Here is a 21,318-nt window from a genome sequence, read left to right as displayed (position 1 = left end):
TCAATGATTTGGAGCCTTGATGTAACCAACGTGAGTGGAGTCGGCAACCTTAGTTAAAGTTTTCAAATCATAAGCTATCAAACACCTTGATGTAATGTTGGTTGTAAAAGTAGCCCAAACACTTGCAATGTGGGACAAAGGTTCTTGAATTTAATTCAAACTTCCAACAGTACATTTACTAGCGCAAGCATTCTCCTTCACACCATATCCCTCTGTGTCTTTGCTAAAGTCATCTACTCCTTCAACTTTATAGTAATGAAAGCTGTTTGCCTCGCAAGAAGGCAAGAAGTTAGCTTCTCAGGCTCACAGCTCTTGCTCCAAATCAATAGTCTCTTGGACGATGGGCAACCAACACAGTGGTTGTCCTCACAAAGGCCAAACTTCCCACATCGCTCGGGCAATTCACACTCACTGATTTCCCACTGTGGTAAATCTCTACTGAAAAGAGTGAAGGTTACCTCCCATGCACCCCAATATACGTTCTTCGTAGTAAGTGTAAATCCTAAGGTTTCCATCGATTTCAAGCCTCAGGAACGAAAGCATGCTGTTGTATTTGGGTCTAGCCAGAAGGAATTTTGTAGCATAAGAAGATGGCTTGGCCTCTGGATCTAAGTTTATGTCATAAGCATGGCCCTCATATGTGTCCGGGTGCAATTCAATGTCATATGGTCCCATGATTCGGTCATATCAGATCTCATATTCAAATAGGGTAAAGGCTTTGGAGAGTTCTTGCTCTTATAGTGCATAACCAATCCTTTAGGCCCCAAAACCAAGCTATAAGCTCCATTATAATTTTCTTTCACGGAGGCTCGGCTGATGAGCTTGTGTTTTGACCCAGCTTTTAGAGATTGACCTACCAATAAAGTGTCTGTTGGGTAGTCAAAGCTTTGCCAAATAAAGTTGCTCTTTGTCATTGAGTTGTAGAGGACCATGTTTCCAGTTGGAAGCAGCTTGAGGCCTACCACACCTTTGTTTTCAGTGTTGGTTTGCCATGCCACTCGGCCATCCGTGTCGGTAAACAAGGTTGCTGTCTGTCCCGAATGTGAGAGTAGCGTTTTCGCCAACCCGGTTTCCCCAGTTGACCTCCCAAACCCAATGCAAGGGTGGTTTTAAATACTTGAAGAAATTCCCATTATGCAGAGCAAGAGTGAAGGTGTTGGGGGTGGTGTTGTAGAAGCAAAGTTGAAAAGGGTAGTTAGAAACATTGAGAACTCGATATGTAGCATCATATTCTACAAGAGAATAGTTAGGAAATGGTATATATATCCTTGGAGAGGATCTTCAAACTCTCCTCTTTTGAAAATTAAAACTTGAAAGTTTGATTTGTGGGAACTTGAGCTTGAGCAATGGAACAAATGTTTGAGAAAATGACAAGGGAGAGCAATGACATGGTGACTTAGGGGAGTTCATTTTCTATAACTTGCTTAAGGCCTAGATAAACCCTCTATTTATATAAAATTATGATTGAAAATCAAGGATAATTATGTAACTACACTCAGCCCTTTACAGCCTCAAAGAGAGATAACTAATGCCTTTGAAAAAATCGACAGTATGGATATGTAAATTTTGCTGTAACCATTAAAGATTGATCATCGTTTAAACTGTATTAATTTAAAAATAATTTAGACTCTTTATTACTGGGTGCCATATGCTGAAGGCCGGCTCTATGACATGCTTTACCCTTTCAATTAGTGAAGGCTTCGAGGGCCATTCGCATTCAATATTAAAACAAAAACAAAAATGCAAGTACGCATGCCAATAATATTAATATGGTATTGGAACTTCTTTCTTTATTTTTAAATTTCTATGTTGATCTGTGTTAATGATCAAAGTTACGTTGTGTTTTAGGCTTATAATTCTTTATTTATTTATTTTTATTTTTTATAAAATACAAACGATAGCCACCTAGGCATTTAATTGTCTTTGCTAATGTTTGGTTAACAAAGTGGTTTAAATGTAGGTTTTTAGGAGTTTGTGTATGCGTTTGTAAATGTCCGACAAATCATGTATGAATTAGAAAAATTCTTTCTAGTTTGGGAGGTTACACGTAGATAAATTATGCATTACTCCAATACCACACACTCTATAATACAAGAGTACACTATTGGTATATGTAACTTGGTTTGAAGAACCCCTTGACTTTATTTCGGATGTCTTGTTTGAGAATTGTAATCGTTAATTTGTACGGGAAGCTTTTTAGGGTGACGGGTTTTCTCTCTCTGTTGGTTCTGCTAGAGAAATTCATCTAACCTTTGAGATATTGTCGGACCATTCTGTAATCTTGGTTCTCCTCCTATCAATAATTCACTATCGTTTCTCCTCAAAAAAATAAAAAAGTAACTTTAACTGTAATAGATGTGGGCTTCTTAAAAACCCAATGATATGTCATATGTGGTTTTGGACTGGATGTTAATAATTTATCTAGAACTGAGGTTGAAATAGAAAAATTGGGGCCGATAGTTGGATGCCCGTAATGTTGCTATTTAAATATAGTACACAAATGTAGTCATCCTTATTATATATATATATAGCAAAATATATATAAAATCCATTAATGCAAGATTACAAATATGGAAAGAGGGAAATGATCTACTTAACAGTTTATATTATGAATAATAAGCTTCTTCATTGCTTCCTAGGAAACTTTTGAACCACCGAGTTGAGAGTTTTGGTAGCCTTTTCAGCCCATTATTGTAATCCACATAATTGGTACCAAATCGAACAGTGAATCCCTCGTTCCATTCAAAGTTGTCTAGTAATGACCATAGAAAGTATCCCTTCACGTTGACACCATTTCTAGACGAAAAAAAAAATTGAAAATATGTAAAAATCAAAGGCACTGATTTCTAGGTAATGGTTCAATAACTGAAATGTAAGAAGGCTAGCCTCAATTAATTTGTTAAGGAAAATACTTTTCATTTTTTATTGTAAGTATGAACTCCTCCATTCTTGACAATAACAGTTTGACATGTGTGTAAAAGTTTTTCTTTTGTATTTTTTATGAATTATTTTTGCATATGTGTCAAACCTTGATTTACAAGAAAGAGGAGTATCTGCTTCCAAAAAGAAGGCAAATCATATCCATTTGTTAATAAGATCTTACTTGATTGCAGTTTGAACGTGATAGAGGTGAAGAATGTGATAGTCAACTCTTTGGGTATCATAAAGAGCTTCCTCAAGTGATAACTTTGGATCATTAAATTCATCAATGCCTACAATACAACATGCTCATTGTTACATAGTTTTGAATTAGACATTGTAGCCGTTAACGGTATTTTATTATATAATATATATGTGAAACAGTGATGATGTAACTAATTAAGGTTAAAAAATAATTACCATTCTCAGTAATGTAAATGATTGGATCATTATACTTTTCCTTCATGTAGAGTAACACATTTTGAATACCTATTGGATAAACATTTAGCCAGCTTGAAGCGCCCTGCATTTCAATTTGTAGATAATTAAGAGTGACAAACAATTAATCATCCAATTGTACTCACATGAAAACAATAAATTGTGCAACTAATAATTAAGTTAAAATTTTGATGTGTACCTTTGCACCAATGGGAACCCCATTCCGCTCAGCTACCACAACATATATTAATAGTGTTAGAGTCTAAATATTCTAAGAAACTTAAGCTAAATAAGTTTTCAATTTGTACTCACATGAAAGAGTCACTCGAACATCTGTTAAGTAGCTTGCATGTTCATAAACATTATTAGATGCATCGCTTGCATAGTGACTAGTATAGTAATTTAGTCCAAGAAAATCAAATGACCCAATTAGTGCCTTGGATTGTGCTGTTGTGAATTTTGGTAAGCGCGTTCCAACAAGAGACCGCATGTTGTTCGGATAATCACCACTTGTCAATGGTTCCATAAACCTACAAAGTAATGGAAATCCCGAGCATGAACTAAATATTCTATTATTGGGTAAATTTTATCTTCGTAAATAAACATTTAACTGAGTTGATATATAAATTAATGATATACTTGCCATCCCAAAGTAAACTCCAATGCTCTTAATGCAGCCTTTTTATCTTCATTTGCCTCTGAAAGAGGCACAAACCATGGTGTCACGAGCGTTATTCCTATCTCACCCTTTTGATATGCCTGCAAAAGAGAAATGGATAACCTTATCTCACCGCACAATACATTCCCTCTTATATTTCACCATAAAATTAATGACTCGTATAGAATTTTCAATTAGGACCCAATATGTTAACAAAAAAGAAAGAATTGTTTTTAACCTGAAATTTATTCTTGTACAAGTTTGCAGCAGCAGCATGAGCAAGTAGAAGGTGGTGTGTCACCAAATATGGTTCAATAGCCGAATTTCCACCAGTGCAATTTAGTTTCTGCCAATTAGAACATCGTCCTGGTGCGTAACTCCCAAGAGCATAGCCATTGATACTATAGGTATATGGCTCATTCAATGTGGTCCAGTACTTTACTCGATCACCAAATTCCTTATAACAAAGTTCTGCATAGTCTCGAAAATGATTGCTGTATATATACATATTTAAAATACATGTCATACTAATATGTATTTAATAAAATGATTGAAATTAAGTTATATAGAGGATATAATTGCTTGACTCACACAATTTGATCGCTTAAAAGACCACCATATTCATCTTCCAAAGCTTGGGGAAGATCCCAATGAAAAAGTGTGACAAATGGCTTTATACCTATACATACACGATCAGTAAAAGAAATTAAAATTTTGACTGAATGATATATTTATGAGTGCATGAAATGTGAAGTAATTCACCATTTCTGAGAAGTTCATTGATTAGATTGTTGTAGTATCTGATTCCAACCTCATTCACACCATCATTTAACTTTCCACCTAATAATTAAAACATAAAAGCAAATAAGGAAGTAACTATATATATACTTTAGCCTTTTAATTCATTTTGGTTTGATTATTTTTTAATTAAGAACAAGATCTTGGTTATATTCTACCCTAGATAATAGGATACTTGAGCTAAAAACATAAAGGGAATAAGTGTATGGAGGAAAGCAAAATAATAATAATAAAGAACAAAAGGTATAGTTGCGATTGGTCCCAGGCAAATATGTCAATGCGGATCATGAACTTACTTGGTAATAATCTGGGCCATGAAATAGAAAACCGATAAGCATCCAATCCTATATCCTTCATAATTTCCACATCTTCCTGCAATACAAAACACAAAATATATCAAAATCAAGAAGCTAAAAGTAAGTATTTCATTTTCAAGCTTCAAAGTTTAATTGGTTACACATTGTGACCTTGAAGTACAAAAGGTGAAGAGAAAATTTGAACCTTATACTTGTGATATTGATCAAGAGTAACATCTCCATTGCTGCCATCAATGATCCTTTCTGTAATTAATCATAATTTTCTTTTAATTATTTGCGAAAATCATATCGTATGTACATGCTTGGGTGGATATACTAATTAAGTATCCTTACTACATGAATCTCACCATAAGTAAGTAAAGACAAAGTGATTTAGCTTTTAAATTTTTTTTTATATAAAGACGGCTTTGTTGATAATTCCCAATGAGTGATGTTATTTACATTTACATGTGCTATTTTCTCACCCACCATGTAAATTTAAAAAAAAAAAACACACAATTCTATCTTTCCATCCATCATTATTCCTAAAATACCCTCACTTGTTTCTAAGCACTTCACGGAGGGTTGTTATTGCTCATGTGTTAGAAGGGTGCTGTGCTGAGAGGATCGGAACAACTCAAGCTAATGTTGTGTGTTGTATGGTTTTTGGGGGCACGATGCTGCAGAATTTGCGTGGTCATACAATTCACTCAGAACTTGCATGTGCTTGGGTGCATGATGACGATGCTGTGGAAGTTGGTTGCACTCTTCCCAATAAGCCATCCAAACCAAAAAAAAAAAGCCGCCATGACACTATTGTTACCTAATCTTATCTTATCCAAATATGGGTCGAAAGTCGTTTTATTGGCTCACTTGGCCCATGGCATGGTCTGCAGCAGTCATTTTCCAAGAGAGGAAAAGAAACTAAAATAAAATAAAATAAAAGAGATTTTCTATTTAAATCCCACAATTCTCTTAGTTCATCCCATGTTTTAAGTTTACCCCAATTTTTAATTTAAATTTACACAATTTCTAAGAAAACCCCACTATCTTTCCAAACTACCCTTAAATACACCCCAAGCTGAAAAAATAAGAAATAAAAGAAATTTTCTATTTAAACCCCACAAGCTACCCTTAGAGGAGGAAGTACGTTCTTATTTGACAGACACTTGATTTGTTGACATTAGGGTTAATTATTAAGTTGGATGAACTTTTTTGTCTTTTTACACAATAATAAAACTTACAGCTTAATGATTTAAGTATTTGGGTGAACTAAGAGAAGTATGAGGTTTAAATAGAAAATCTCAAATAAAATAGGGTATGAGAGTAGAGCATTTTTAATTTTTAATTTTTTTTAGTACAAACGATAAGAAGAGGTAATTTACACAAATATTCAATTGAGTGTCTGGTTAGGAAAAATAAACTTGTCAACCACCTAGATATTCGTCTAGTCATCACATTTGCATGCATGTAGCTAATAATCTATTCTAAGAGCATCTCCAAGGAAGATGTCAAATATCAAACATCAAATTTAAATTTGATGGCTGATGTGGCTATTTGATATATTACACAGCTTTATACTCCACCCGATATGTCAAATTAAATTATTATTTTATTACATTTTAGTGTTGATTTATTTTTAATTAAAAAGAAAAGAAAAAATAATAAAATATTCATTTGACATCTTACTTTTGGGATGTAAAAAATAACATCTCAACCTCAGCCTTCATTCCACATCAGCTTTGACACATCGGTTGAAGTGATATGAGATGTTATTTCTAATTAAAGATTTATGTGCACTTTTGACATATCGGTTGGAGATCTCTGTCACCGTAACTTTAGATAGTGTCCAAAATCTAAGGACTTGATGTTTGTTCTGGGCGTCCTGGATCTCTAGGGGCAAAACACTATTTAGGCTATCCCCACATCCCCTTTTGTCAGTGGCGGAGCCTTGTTAAGGCCTAAAGGGGCCTGGGCCCCCCCAAATTTTTTACTCCATTTAATTTTTGCTCTTGCTTTCCTACACATTTAGGAAGTCTATATAATAATAAACTGTTTGTGGCCCCCTCACAAAAGAAAAGGTACAAGTAAAAGAGTAAGTGATTTCAAATAGAAAGACTAAGTAATTTTGGGCCCACCCCAATCAAATAAAGTTTCAAAAAATCTCCTTTATCAAATAAGAAGTAGACATTTACCCAAATTTGAAATTTACATTTTTGTTCCACAAAGTTTAGCGTTTAGCAGACTCAATTACAAATGGTTTTAGATTTAGATTTTTGTTCCTAATGGTTTTCGAGATATGAAATAACGACGAGTGTTATTTTGATACCTAATTGAATAAACAATTGTTTTCGGTTTTTTATTTTTACAAACATTGTTAAGGTTGAAAATTTGAAAAAATTTGGTTTATAGGAAACAAATGCACACCACAGTATGAGATGAGCCGATTAGAAATGGAATAGGATAATAACTATGAACACTGCGCCAGATATTTTTATATGTAGTGAATCCATGGGTGGATGTGAAAGGACTCAACTTTTTAAGAAATGAAAAATTATATATTTATATTCTTAAATTTGCAAGGAAGGCATACATGTACAACACAACAAACCAACCCTGCAAATTATTATGGGCTTAATTATGTTTTAGGTTTCTTTAATTTGACGGGAAAAAAGGAAAAAAGAATATTGGATTACACAGACATACAGACCTGGATGTTTGTGGGTGTAAGAATCCCATATGCTTGGTCCTCGACCACCTTCATTTGCAGCGCCTTCATACTGAAATTATTAATGTTACACTCACTGAAGATGTCAATATGTTCTCGATGGATGGATGGATGGATGGATGGATGGATGGATGGATGCTAAATGAATTAGTAATAATAAAACAAAAATTAATGGGTAAATTAAGACCTGGTAAGATCCTGAACTTGAGCCAAATATGAAACCTGGAGGAAAACTGCTCCTGTTGAGGAGAGCAACAGCTTTGTTATTCGTCAATAACGCAAAGCAAACCAGCAGCAGCAGCTCCTCCACACCTAACATCAAAGACCTTAATTGTTTTTCCATCACTAGGCGTTTGTTTGTGTTGTGGTGATCTTGATTCATTGTCTTTAGACTTTACTCAGATATATATAGCATGGCGTGTTCAGATATATTGTGTCTCCACTCGAATTAGTGGGAACCTTTATCTTTAATTTTGACTAATATAGTTGGTGAGGTGATGCGTTTAGGATTCTTGGTTCTGGGCTTGGGTATTGAAATGTGTACAGAGATTTGAAATTACTTAAGCTTGCAATCGTTGCTTTATGAATACCCTTTTTTTTTGTTTAATCAAGTTGAATGTTGGCTCAGGCCAGTGGTTTGAGGTTCAACAACTACCCATACAACCAACACTTCAAACCAAATGGTAAGCCAACCTCAGCAATAACATTGGCTGCTGCTGAGGTTCAGCATTTCTCCTTACTTTGTTTGGTTGATTTTGATGCTATATATCTCAACCTTAACTAAAACGTGTAACTTTATTGACTTAGATCAATTACAAAACAATTCACAATGAAAAAATCATTACAAAGCCAGCTTATAAACTGGGTTAGCAACTGTAATATCCCAGCCTAAAACAGCTGCCTTAACTACTAATCTAACATTCGTTCAAAAAAAAAACCTACTAATCTAACAACCCCACAACTGATAACAATTGGGAGGTAAGAAACTTGCCACCACGTGGACCAATCTTCACTTGCCAAATGGACCAATGAAATGAATACACATAACCATCAACTATCAAGCTAAACTAGCAACTATCAGATGTTTTTGCCAAAGTTGAGGAGAAGAAAACTCACACACGGTACCATGGAAGTTTGAACCTAGGATTATTGGGAACACACCAAATACCTGACCAATCCATCTAACACCTCATTGGTTATATTATTTGATATATGAGTCAGCATTTTATTTTTTAAATTAAATTTTTTTCAATGATATCCATTGCACCTAGGGATGGGCATTCAAACTGGAAACATGAAAAACTGAGCCAAATTGGGTCGGAAAAAATCCAAAATTATAAGGTTAACCAAAAATCGGACTAGACGGTTTGGTCTGATTTTGATTCAAGGCCTTGTGCGATGGCACTACTTGCATGTTATGAGTTGTTCATTGGTGACTTCTTTTACTATCAAATTATGAATATATTGCAGTTGATAAGATTTCAACGAGAATATTGTAGATTAGTTTATTATATTTTTCTTTAATCTTAAAGTTATTTTTTCTTTTATATGAATGATTTTGGGGAGGAGGAATTTTTCACCCTGTTTTCAGAAATTTTAGCAATGATATCGTCCATACTTATTTTCTGCATGTTTTCCTATCACATATTTTTTAAAACTGCGATGAAAGTATTTCATGAAATGCATATGATAGAGGTTTGAATAACATGATAGTATCTTGTAACACCTTCTCTTAACGGCAGGACCTCACCTCCTATACTCGATTATTACAAGGGAAAAATAAGAAATACAACAAATCATAAGCAAATCCATATTTAGTGATTGGGTGTCTCGATGTAACCCGCATGATTAGAATTGGCAACTTTGGTCAAGGTTTTCAAATCATAAGCAATCCAACACCTTGATGTGTCCTGGTTGTAAAAAGTACCACAAACACTTGCAATCCGAAGTACACTTCTTGCCACAGTCATTTTCTTTCACAGCAATTCCACTTATGTACTTGCTTAAGAAATTATCAACCCCTTCAACTTTATAAAAGCGGAAGCTATTTGCCCTACAAGAAGTAAGCTTCTCAGGCTCACAACTCTTGCACCAACCCAACAGTCCCTTAGGTGAAGGGCAAGCAACACATTGGCTGCCCTCACAAAGCCCAAACTTCCCACATCGCTCTGGCAATTGGCACTCATTTTCCCACCAGATTGAATTGTCTCTGTCGAAAAAACTGAAGGTCACTTCCCATGCCCCAAAATCAATCTTGTCATTGTAAGTGTAAAGCTTGACATTTCCATCAATTCCAAGCCTAAGGAACGTTGATGTGCTATTGTATTTGGTCTTAGCTAGATAGATAGTTCCAATGGAGGAAGGGTTGGCCGCTTGATAATTTAAGGTCAAGTCATAACCAGAACCCTCATCTGGGGCACTATGTATCGTTACATGCTCCAATCATCCCTTCGGAAGAGTGATGCGTTGAGCCAATGTGAAGTAAAGTAGTGGTTTTGGGGAGTTTGTTGCTCTTAGAGTATAGTACAAAGCCAACCCGTTGGGCTCCATGACCAAGCTGTAAGGCCCATCTTTGTTTTCTTTCTCGGAGGCCCAACTCACAAAATTGGTTACTGCCCCAACCCGGAGAGATTGACCCACCAACAAAGTGTCAGCATGGTGGTCAAAGCTTTGCCAAACAAAGGTACCCTTTTGAGTTATAGGAAGCACTACAAACCCTTTGTTGGCAGTGTTGGTTTGCCACGCCACTCGACCATCGGCATCGGCCAAAACAAGGTTGCCGTTTGTCCCGAATGTGAGAGTGGCGTTTTCACCAACCGAGTTTTCAAGTTGGCCTCTGAAACCTAATGGAAGAGTGACTCGGAATGCCTCAAGCCCATGCGAAGAGCAAGAGTGAAGGCATTTGGGGTGGTGTTGTAAAAGGCAAGTTGGAAAGGGGAGCTAAAGACACAAAGCTAGTTTCCATGTATTGAATTTTAGGAGGTGTGTGATGAGTGTTTGTGATGTTCTGATACCACTTGTTAGATTGTAGGGTGATTGCGAGTGGTGTTGCTATGATACCATTGTTGGTTTCTGTTGTGAAAGAGTTTAAGATAATAGACAATAGTTGAAATAAAGTGAATGGTACGTAGTGTAGGCTAATTGGCCTTCTTAACAGCTTATTGGCTTATTGGCCATCACACTTGATTTAGATTAGTTTGGGCTATTTGGTCCTATAGCTTGAGTTCTTGTCTTCAAGCTTCTTCCATAGGTTGGGTAGCTCACCTCTAGCTCCCTCTTAGATTGGGAGTTTTATTAGTAACTCCCACCACCTTTAGTTGACTAGCTAGATAGCTAGCTTTGTTGCTTAATTCCTAGCTTTTCTAGCTTAGGATTTTAGGTAGCTCTTGGCTCCCTTAGTTTGGGAGTTAGTGGTTGACTCCACACTCCATTGTAGGTTGCATGCCAATATAGGAATTCTTTGCCCACATCACCAAGTCCATTGACTTAGCCTTCTTTTTCCCAGCTATATGTTTCTTGTATCAGTAGGTGTGGGGTTTTATCACAAAAGGTCGCAGTGTTATTAGAAGTAAAACCATTTATTATATTTTGTATTTTATTTAGTCAAGTTTCCGATGTTGGACTCATATTTTTCAGCATAATGTTCTTCAAACTTCAATTCTCTGTGTCTAGCCGATGTAGTCTTGGTAATATTCTCCACAACTCTAGGCTCTTCTGCCAAGTTGTTCATATTAATGTTTCTTCTAGAACCTTTTAGATCTTTTTGTCACAAATAGGCATTAGTATTTTAAACCATGGTATTCTACAATGTAATGTCCAAACTCCCCTTCATTGACGAACTTGAAATTTTGATTTGTGGGAACTTGAGCTTGAGTAATGAAAGCAAAGAGTGAGAAGAAGAATAATAAGGAGAGGAATGGCATGTTGAATGCTGGGGGATGCATTACTTTTAGCTTGGTTCATGTTGTAGAAGAGTTTGTGCAAACATCTCTATTTATAATATCATCATCTAGATGAGACGCCAACTTTGACCAATGCTAATTGACATTTCCGTACAAGTATTGTACGACCATTCTAATAATGTAGATCTAAGGGTTTCAAAATGTTTGAGGCAACCTGAGGATGTGATGAGAGTAGAAATTAGATAAGATAATAGACTCCATCTACGCACCAGCTCCAGCTAGCACACGGCAATTCATTTTCTGTGTACCAAACTTCAGTTAATATTGCCTCCCCTAGTCGGGCGAATCTATCTAACCGAAGTTATTCCTCTGACTCAGAAAAATAAAAATAAAAAATAAAAAAACAGAAATTATCCACAGAAAATCTAAAAAGTGAGCGAGACACTTTTAGATAATTGATAGATGGTCCTGCATCATCAAGTTGTCCGCAATAATTGGTTTTGGAGTAAAACCTCGATTTACTTCAACCAACGCACTCTTCGCAAAAAAAAAAATTAAAAATCCAATAATAATATAAGGCATAAAGTATTGTTCTGGAAAGATGCTTCAACATCTTCAAGTTGTCGATCGAGTTCACTGAATTAAAAGGACATTGTTTCTTGACTTGTACTATAGCAATAAAATTTGCTATTTGCTACTCTGAGACATTGTTTCTAGACAATGCAATCTTCAATTCCTTTTAAGATGGACGAAGATCCAGAAATAGTAGATCATCATATGATTTAATAATGAAAACAAAACAAAATTAAGTTATGAACAACAGTTCATCACCATACTTTTATTAAAAGTTCAGCCAAAGAAAGAAACAGAGCAACATCTAAGAACAGAAATTATATTCCAGATATTATCGAAAAAAAAAGAAAAAAAAGAAAAGGAATCCGGCTCTTATAAATTAATGATTAGGAGCCTTGATGTAACCCACATGACTTGAATTGGCTACTTTGGTCAAGGTTTTCAAATCATAAGCTATCCAACACCTTGACGTATCTCGGTTGTAGAAGTATCCCAAACACTTGCAATCCAAAGTACACTTCTTACCACAATCACTCTCCTTGATAGCATATCCCTCATTGTACTTGCTCGAGAAGTGATCAACCCCTTCAACTTTGTAGTAGCGGAAGCTCTTTGCCCCGCAAGAAGTTAGCTTCTCAGCCTCACAACTCTCACTCCACGCCACTACTCCCTTAGGCGTAGGGCAACCGACACATTGGTTGTCCTCGCAAAGGCCAAAGCTCCCGCATCGCTCCGGCAATTGGCACCCAACTTCAAATATTGAATCTTTATCAAAAAGAGTGAAGGGCACCTCCCATGCACCGTATCTCACCTTATTAAAGTAAGTGTAAACCTTCAAATTTCCATCAATTTCAAGCCTGAGGAATGATGATGTGCTGTTGTAGTTGGTTGTAGCTAGAACGAGATTAAAACCTGAGATAGAGTTGCCCGGTTCATACAACAAGGCTAAGTCATAAGCAGAATCATCACTATTTACCGTGTAACAATTCAATGTCACATGTTCCAAAGAGCCGTTGCCAACATCTATCAATTTTGAAGATGTGAAGTAGACTATTGGCTTTGGGGAGTTCTTGCTCTTGTAGTACAAAGCCAAACGTTTTGGCTCCATCACGAAGCTATAAGATCCATCTTTGTTTTCGGTCTCTGAAGCCCGGCTCACTAGCTTGGTTACGCCCCCAACTCGTAGAAATTGGCCTACCAGCAAAGTGTCTGTTGGGTAGTGAAAACTTTGCCAAACAAAGTTACCCTTTGAGTTGTAAAGCACCATGTTGCCGTTTGAGAGCAACTTGAAGCCTACCACACCCTTGTTGCGGGTGTTGGTTTGCCAAGCCACTCGACCATCGGCATTGGCCAAGACAAGGTTTCCATCGGTCCCGAATGTGAAGGTGGCGTTTTCGCCAACCGGGTTCCCCCGGTTGGCCTCCCAAACCCAACGGATGAGTGATTCCGAACGCCTCAAACCCATGCGCAGAGCAAGAGTGTAGGCGTTGGGGGTGGTGTTGTAGAAAGCAAGTTGAAATGGGGAGGCAAAAGTATCGAGCGGACGATAGTTTCCATCATATTCCACAATGTATTGCCCAAATTCTCCTTCATTGACATATTTGAAAGTTTCATTTGCTGGAACTTGGGCTTGAGCAATGAAAGCAAAGAATGAAACAAGGAATATGAAAGGCAGGGACATGGTTGTCTTAATGCAGGGGAAGACGTTTTTGTAGAGTGATTTGTGTTTTAGAGCTTGGGCAAGCGTTTACTTATATTGAACAATGAGGGCTAATATAGTCATTGAACCAGAACTCCTTCTCTTTTGATTTATCAGATTTGGATTTTGATCACAAAGGGATGTTCAATATCTTTTCGTTGTAAGCGATAGACTAGCCTAGACGTCAACTTTGACGAATCTTGCACTCTGAAGCAGAGCATTCTGATGTGTGCAGTCACCTAAATGACAGAAAGTTAGTCAAATATAGGCAAAGTGTTCAAGTGGTTAATTTATCCATGTATTCAAGATTCTTGGTTCGTTTCCCCTTCCCTAATATCGTTTGTGTAAAAAAAACACCATTCGAATCCATTAGCACTTGTAAAGGGTCGATGAAATCAGACACATTTTTGTCAATCTAATCCACCTAGCATTTGTAGTCATTTTATCAGTCCTTGGGCAGCTAATGTGTCTTAACATTAATCTATGGTTAAGCAGTTGATCTAAGCATAAAAATTGCAATTAGCCATGACTACATTGTAATTAACCTTTGTGGATAAACCCAACTGATGTCATTTAATATGCAGCAACTTGGGGATGAATGACTCATCTACCTAATGCCATATTGGGCCAAACCTCAATCAAACATGACAGCTAGCAACAATGACTCCTATTGCTCATTGAGTGAACCATTTTCTTCCACATGCTCATTGTCATTCAAGATATATCTACCTACCCACCAAGTTGTAGACATATCATTTATATGTCTCTGCTTTCTGCCATCTTCAATGTTTTTGTATTTTGTATATTATCTGCCTAATAAAGCTGAAATTTATTGTGAATGTTTGTGTTTCATTAAACAAGATGCACACAGAAAATGGTGAGTTTGAGAATGTACAAGTAGTTTGAGGGAGTTGAGAATGTACAGCTAGGATACAAGTTACAACTAGTTTCCTTTGACTCAGCAGACAAAATATACAACTCCTTGCTAGTGGATATAACAATGGATAAGATGGTCCTGCATCAAAATTATAGTTGTCTGGTTTCCTCAAGCTCACGCTCAATCCTCCTTTGTTGACTTGTAATTCAGATTTTAGTTCACTATGAATCTCATTTATTAATTTTCAACAAAACACTGCTACATTTTTACGACCTGCTGTATCATTTTTACCGAGCAAATTTGGTGACTCTAACATTATTGCTAATGTTCCGACTATTTTCTTATATATTCCCCCACAAGAACTAGCAGAAAGTATCACAAAATGGCAGCTATAATTCCACATTCACCTTTTCTCCTACTACTCTTCTCCCTCCTTGCCATCTTCTTTGTCATTCCCATTCAATCCCAAGTCCCAGCAAACCAGACCTTCAAGTTCATCAACCAAGGCGAATTTGAAGACGGAAACGTTGAATACCATTCTACTTACCGTGTGATCCAAACCAATGCGTACACCTTCTATAGATACCCTTTCAGGCTATGCTTCTACAACACCACCCCAGATTCCTACGTATTCGCCATCAGATCCGGAGTTCCGAGAGACTTAGGCCTCATGCGATGGGTCTGGGACGCAAACCGGAACCACCCAGTGCACGAGAAGGCCACTCTCTCTTTCGGCAGAGACGGAAACTTGGTCCTCGGAGAGGCAGATGGGACTGTTGTTTGGCAAACAAACACAGCCAACAAAGGTGTCACAGGCATCAAGTTACTGGGAAACGGTAACTTGGTTCTTCATGACAAGAATGGAAGATTCATATGGCAGAGCTTTGATTACCCTACTGATACTCTTCTGCTGGGGCAGTCAGTCAAAACTAATGGCCGTAACAAGCTTGTTAGTCGAAAATCTGATGCCGATGGCTCTGACGGGCCATACAGCCTTGTTCTTGACCACAAAGGTTTCGCCATGTACTTGAACAACAGTGGAAAACTTCTTGTGTATGGGGGGTGGCGAGGCAGCGACTATGGAAGTATTGTGACCTTTGATTTCGACACTGAGATTGGCTTCGACGATTTCATTTATTATGAGCTAGTGCTCACTATAAACCAAGACGTTCATGCTCCGCCGCCTCCTCCACCACAAAGCCATAGGCACCTCCTACTAGTCCGTCCCATTGGCAATGGACAACAAATCAACCTTAACAAACTCAACTACAATGCTACATACTCATTGCTAAGGCTTGGGTCCGATGGCAGTCTCAAGGCCTATACTTACTATGACAAAGTGAGTTCCAATACATGGGAAGAGAGCTTCTCATTCTTTTCAAGCTATTTCGTTAGAGAATGTGGATTGCCATCAAAATGTGGGTCATATGGGTATTGTAGTGCGGGCATGTGCGTGGGGTGCCCTACCCCGAAAGGCCTTCTGGGTTGGAGCAAGGGATGTGCACCTCCAAAGTTGGGGCCGTGTAAGAGTGGAGCTAAAGTGGACTACTACAAGATTGGGAGCGTTGAGCACTTTTCGAGTCCTTATTTGGACGGTGGAGATGGCCCGATGAAGGTCGGAGAGTGCAGGGCCAAGTGTGATAAGGACTGCAAATGTTTAGGGTTCTTTTACAGGGAAGATAGGTCCAAGTGTTTGTTGGCTCCAGTGCTTGGGACTCTTATAAAGGGAGTGAATACATCTGTCGGTTACATCAAGTATTCAAAGTAGAAATTTGATTACTCTAGTGTGTGGTTTCTTTTCTATTCTTAGTATGTTGTTTTATGGATGGCTAGACTGAATTTCAATTCAAAGGACTTGTTATCATGGCAGCCACTTTTTCCATTTTGTATTCTAAAATTTAAATAAAGAAAAAAAAAATAAATGTTTTGAAATTAGTTAGGCGTTTTGAGCAGTACAAATAGAACTATCCTTTACTACGTGGACCCTTCGTTTTGCAACTAAGTTGCAATAAAATAACCAATTATCTCACTAGGGCCATCAAATTTCAATACATTTTTATCAGAACAATGCAAAGAATGTACTGCATTTTTCTTTATTCAACCATTTTATTTTCTGAATAAGTTAAATAAATCGGTTTACATGATACAGAAACAGGGGAATAAAATGTACCATTTTCTAGGATTTGTGACTCTCAAAAGCATTACCACATGAAGCTTTCCCACCCGCGAGTAATCTGGCAAGGAACAAATGATGAGCAATCTCATATGCACCATGATGAGACAGCAATGTTTTCTCTTCTTCATCCAGGGTCGGTGATGAAAGAGCACAATTTGCAAACTCAACATCAAACTTCCCTCAGTTTTTTGTACTCTTCAAGACCCAAAAGTGAATCTTTGATTTTGAGCCAATCTGCTGGTTTTGGCATGATAATGGCAATATATCCTTCTCTATCTGCCTGGAAAGAGGAGGAATAACTATGAACAATGAGCAACCAAGCTATAAACGGAAGGATTAGTGTAAAGAACTAAAACCACTTTCAAAAAGCATAAAGAAGAAGACCCAAATTAATATATGTGATGGCCCTGAAGCCTTGAGGGAAGAAGCATGTAAAACTCAAGCATGTGTAAGGGAAGAAGCTTCTTTCCATCCCACAAGTCCAAAGTACTTAGGAATTCTAATCCTACACCATCACTACTGCCAATTCCACTCTCAATTAAATCATAGCTTTCAAAAGCCATCCCAATACAATTGGCCATCTCAAACCTTCAGATACCTTCACGACATATGGCCCTACTCAGATCATATAAAAGCTACATGAAGTATGTTCAAACACAAATGATGAAGTCCCAAGGAGTGGCATTGGTGCCAATGTCCATTGAATGTAGCTATCAAAGAGACCCTTACCACCCCCCCTCCCCCAAATCTCTCTCTCTCTCTCTCCATTATCTGCCCTGAATGTGTATCTTCGTAGTATTTCTCCTCGTTTTGGACACTAAATGATGTTATTTCCTATACAGGGATATGGAAATCCAAATGCTGCAGTTATTGACATCAAATACACGAGAAGAAGCATGCTCAATCCTACCTATGCTGATTTCATTTAAACATAATGATTCAAAGAATGATGATTAATATCACAGAAAATCAGACAGCTGATAATGCAAGGGTATTAAGGATTCTTACTGCTGAATTAAGCAATTCTGGCTGCTTGATTAATCTATCATTCACTTCCAAAAGTGATCCTTTTACACAACACCTGCCAAAAGCAGCTACAACTTCAAACCTCATATATGGAAAGGAGCTGCATGCAAAATAATGAAAACTGGGGAAGACGAAGGCAGCATTGAAAAAAAAAATTTGCTACCTCACAATATAAGTAGCATCCTTGCTGCAAACTTTACACAAGGCTGAGTTGGACTCCAAGTGTTGTGCATTCTGCATAATAACATTTTTCCTAGATTACAAAACCACAGTATAAGAATTGGCACTACGCCACAACAAGACTCCAGAATCTACTGACCAAGTACAGAATTCTAAAAGAAAAAAAGAACAATACATAAAATTATTCTGATATTTTTATCTTCTTAATTACAATATATTATCTGAGAGAGAGAGAGAGAGAGAGATAAAAGATACCTTCTTGCGCTTTCCAGTAACCTTAATCCCACTGCGATCAGATTTCCCAACATTGAAATCAATGGCAGTGATTCCCCCTTCGTCCTTAAATGCCACATGGGTTGGAGCCAATCCAATCACACACAACCTTGCATACAAAATTACAATTCAAAACAATCAAACTTCACAGAACAAATATATAAAAAAAGAGTTAACGAATGCACATACTAAACACAAAGAGAAAGACTGGATATTGTACCCATTGGCGTGGCGATAAATGTATTGGTCGTGTCCTGGCTTCATAAAATCTGGAAACCAAACAGAGAGCTTGGGTTTAGAAAAGCAATTGTGCTGTTTTCATATTTATAAAATTGAATAAATCCATGAGGAAGAACCTGGAGCGAAATAAGAGACGAAGTTAGCTTCAACGGAAGAGGGAGGAGTGAGAGGAAGGTCTTCTGGGTTCGGTACAAGAAGCCTACGCAGCTCCGGATCTTCTACTTCATGTTCCTTTTGTTCTTGTGCATTGTTTGTTTCATCAACGCTGTGTTCGTTCATTGGAAAGGCGGGAGAGAAAGCTTACAAGAAGGTTGCAGAATTTCCCGAGAAAATGAGAGAGTGTTTGATGATTTGAAGAATTTTAAATCAGTGGAGACTTGGAGTTGGGGAAAGGAAGTAGTAGGGCGGGGAAATTTTGCTCATAGTTTGCTTTGCTCTGGGATTGGGAACAGAACAACGTCGTTTAACTGCCTAAACCCTAACGACATCATGTTTGGAGGTTTATGAGGAACATGTTTTGTACGACGTGAAGTTCGCAATGTCTCAGAAGAAGGTTTGGGCTTCTTCAGTAAAGACATAGGATTTCTTGGATCTGACTTGGGCTTTTGTTTAAGCTTTTGACATCTGTGAGTTTGAACTTGTTTGATCTAGTTTTGGATTCAATTTTTTGCAGCTGCTAATTAGGATTCAAATCAAAGCTCATATAGTCACTTTCTTTAGGATTTTTACCCCGGCAGAAATGTCACCTGAACTTAAGAGAAAATTTTAAGAGAAATGTCATCTTAATTTATTAAAATCCATGATTTGTCATCTGACTTAAACACCATCCAATTTTCCATCCATTTTAATGGTATTTTAGTCTTTCCATTTTCAAGGAAAAAAAAGATTACAAATTTATAAATAAACCCAATCCTAGACATGTATTTATAAAAAAAAACCCAAGCACTATTTAAACATAGAAACACACCCAAAATCAACCTCAAAGTCAACTTTTTGGGTGTGTTTATAAATGGGTTTTGATGTGTGTAATGATGGGTTTTGGGTGTGTTTATATATTTAAATAGTACTTTGGTTTTTTTATAATTTCAACCCTCATTTTGGGTGTTTTAGTGAAACTCCCAAAAAAGATAGACAAAAGAGACCTCTCTCTCCCTTTCCCCTCACCCCAACCCCATCTGCCCCCAAAGCACATCCCACAAGACACCCCACACCAACCACCCCCACCCTCTTCTCTCCCCTATGTCTCTCTGTCTCTCTTTCTTAGCATGTATACATTTTTTATGATGTTCATTGAGCATGTCTGAAATTTTCAAATACCTAATTTAAAACTACTTAAGCTTCCCACCTAAAAGCCAATCCAATCCTTTTCTTGTCTTCATAGTTTCATTAACTTACACCACTGTATTTCTGTTGAAGGAACTAAAGTTTGCTTGGTCACCATAAGTTACGTAGGCTACTAAATTGTTGGTTTGGCAATTGTCCTTCCACAAATTTTCAATATGCAAATGGAAAAATACCAAAAAGAAAAATAAGAAGAAAAAGGTGGACTCAGTTTGCATGGACTGAGGGAATTTGTGTGTAGGGTAGGTGTTCCATGGTCGAGAGAGAATGAGGAAGATAAAGACAAAATGGGCTGTGAAGTGGGAAGGGAAATGGATTTCAAGGTGAGCTGGGTTGGTTGGAGCTGCCAGTGGCGCACAGGGGATAAGGGAAGGTGAGATATTTTTTTCAATTTTAATTCTTTAAAAGATATACATTTTTTATAATGAATTTTCCATTTTTAAAATACCCATGAAAATGGAAAGACTAAAATACCCTTAAAAACTGATGGAAAATTGGATGTTGTTAAAGTCATATGACAAATCATGGATTTTGAAAAATAAAGGTGAAATTTATCTTAAATTTATCTTTAAGGTGACAAATTGAAATCAAGTTATAAGTTCATTTGACATTTCTACAAAAATCCCATAAAATAATAATAAATCAAAGCCCATATATGCAAACACCCAAAATACACACACAAACGAGTATGGTTTGGCTCCTTCAAATTGAGGAGAAGCACGTCCTCATAACAAATGAGATTTTGACACTTATTAAAGTTCAAAAGAAAAAAAGATTAAATGAATTCAAAAGAAAAAGAAAAAGAAGAAAAAGGAATTTGTCAATTGTCAATCCTCCTCAGTTTTAAAGAGCCAAGCTATTTCCTATACAAAATACCTTTAACCAATCAAATCCAATTAAATTCGAAATGAATCAAATCTCCCCAAGTAGGATTCGAACCTATGACCAGTCAGTTAACAACTGACCGCTCTATCACTGAGCTACTATGGAACATCTTATAGAGTTCAATTCTCATGGCCATGTTCGGTCATTGAGATTGGATTGAATTATGAGGTAGAATTGGATTACATTGGATTAAAATGATAATACTAATCCAATGATGTGTTTGATACCACACATAATTCAGAGGTTGGATTAATTGAAATGTGCTATTACATGGCTTAGTAGGACTAGACATAATCTAATCCAACTTAA

At 37.0% G+C, this 21,318-nt stretch overlaps 3 protein-coding genes and 3 pseudogenes across 4 annotated transcripts; 1 reads left to right on the top strand and 5 right to left on the bottom strand.

The window, feature by feature from the left end:
• On the bottom strand, nt 1–1,390 carry LOC103326165 (epidermis-specific secreted glycoprotein EP1-like; annotated as a pseudogene).
• Nucleotides 1,391–2,490: 1,100 nt separating this feature from the next.
• LOC103326166 (beta-glucosidase 24-like) lies at nt 2,491–8,391 on the bottom strand. 2 transcript variants are annotated; one of them, XM_089049121.1, is made up of 13 exons: nt 8,025–8,391; nt 7,820–7,889; nt 5,315–5,373; nt 5,110–5,185; nt 4,778–4,855; nt 4,607–4,694; nt 4,254–4,509; nt 4,001–4,116; nt 3,670–3,887; nt 3,557–3,588; nt 3,340–3,442; nt 3,104–3,212; nt 2,491–2,796 (listed from the first exon to the last, which is right to left on the bottom strand). In XM_089049121.1, exons 1-13 carry the CDS (start codon nt 8,217–8,219, stop codon nt 2,607–2,609), a joined length of 1,590 nt encoding a protein of 529 aa, XP_088905247.1. In that variant the 5' UTR covers nt 8,220–8,391; the 3' UTR covers nt 2,491–2,606. The 2 variants fall into 2 exon arrangements, with proteins under 2 accessions (XP_088905247.1, XP_088905248.1); XM_089049122.1 differs by lacking the exon at nt 4,778–4,855.
• A 1,260-nt stretch (nt 8,392–9,651) lies between these two features.
• Nucleotides 9,652–11,781, bottom strand: LOC148918766 (epidermis-specific secreted glycoprotein EP1-like; annotated as a pseudogene).
• Nucleotides 11,782–12,544: 763 nt separating this feature from the next.
• On the bottom strand, nt 12,545–14,049 carry LOC103326105 (epidermis-specific secreted glycoprotein EP1 pseudogene; annotated as a pseudogene).
• Nucleotides 14,050–15,094: 1,045 nt separating this feature from the next.
• Nucleotides 15,095–16,823, top strand: LOC103326106 (EP1-like glycoprotein 2). The gene has a single exon (XM_008228313.3). It carries the CDS (start codon nt 15,271–15,273, stop codon nt 16,654–16,656), a length of 1,386 nt encoding a protein of 461 aa, XP_008226535.2. The 5' UTR covers nt 15,095–15,270; the 3' UTR covers nt 16,657–16,823.
• Nucleotides 16,824–16,941: 118 nt separating this feature from the next.
• On the bottom strand, nt 16,942–19,238 carry LOC103326107 (Single hybrid motif superfamily protein). Its single transcript, XM_008228314.2, has 6 exons — nt 18,900–19,238; nt 18,764–18,812; nt 18,526–18,652; nt 18,254–18,324; nt 18,073–18,145; nt 16,942–17,344 (listed from the first exon to the last, which is right to left on the bottom strand). Exons 1-6 carry the CDS (start codon nt 19,060–19,062, stop codon nt 17,234–17,236), a joined length of 594 nt encoding a protein of 197 aa, XP_008226536.1. The 5' UTR covers nt 19,063–19,238; the 3' UTR covers nt 16,942–17,233.
• Nucleotides 19,239–21,318: the final 2,080 nt, after the last annotated feature.

The sequence above is a fragment of the Prunus mume genome, linkage group LG3 (genome assembly GCF_029339155.1).
Source record: "Prunus mume cultivar Tortuosa linkage group LG3, ASM2933915v1, whole genome shotgun sequence".
NCBI classification, from domain to species: Eukaryota; Viridiplantae; Streptophyta; class Magnoliopsida; order Rosales; family Rosaceae; genus Prunus; species Prunus mume.
The sequence above is the reverse complement of the archived record's forward strand: the minus strand, read 5'-3'. Positions and strand labels throughout refer to the sequence as shown.

What these genes read in the sequence shown, in the direction of transcription:
- LOC103326166 (XM_089049121.1), bottom strand. Translation starts at nt 8,219, where the DNA reads ATGAATCAAGATCACCACAACACAAACAAACGCCTAGTGATGGAAAAA. An exon ending in ATCAATATCACAAGTATAAG is followed by an intron (nt 5,186 to 5,314) that starts GTTCAAATTTTC and finishes TTTGTATTGCAG; the next exon opens with GAAGATGTGGAAATTATGAA. An exon ending in TGTACAAGAATAAATTTCAG is followed by an intron (nt 4,117 to 4,253) that starts GTTAAAAACAAT and finishes TCTCTTTTGCAG; the next exon opens with GCATATCAAAAGGGTGAGAT.
- LOC103326106 (XM_008228313.3), top strand. Translation starts at nt 15,271, where the DNA reads ATGGCAGCTATAATTCCACATTCACCTTTTCTCCTACTACTCTTCTCC.
- LOC103326107 (XM_008228314.2), bottom strand. Translation starts at nt 19,062, where the DNA reads ATGAACGAACACAGCGTTGATGAAACAAACAATGCACAAGAACAAAAG. An exon ending in CGTCTCTTATTTCGCTCCAG is followed by an intron (nt 18,813 to 18,899) that starts GTTCTTCCTCAT and finishes TTTGGTTTCCAG; the next exon opens with ATTTTATGAAGCCAGGACAC. An exon ending in GATGCTACTTATATTGTGAG is followed by an intron (nt 18,146 to 18,253) that starts GTAGCAAATTTT and finishes TGCTTTTGGCAG; the next exon opens with GTGTTGTGTAAAAGGATCAC.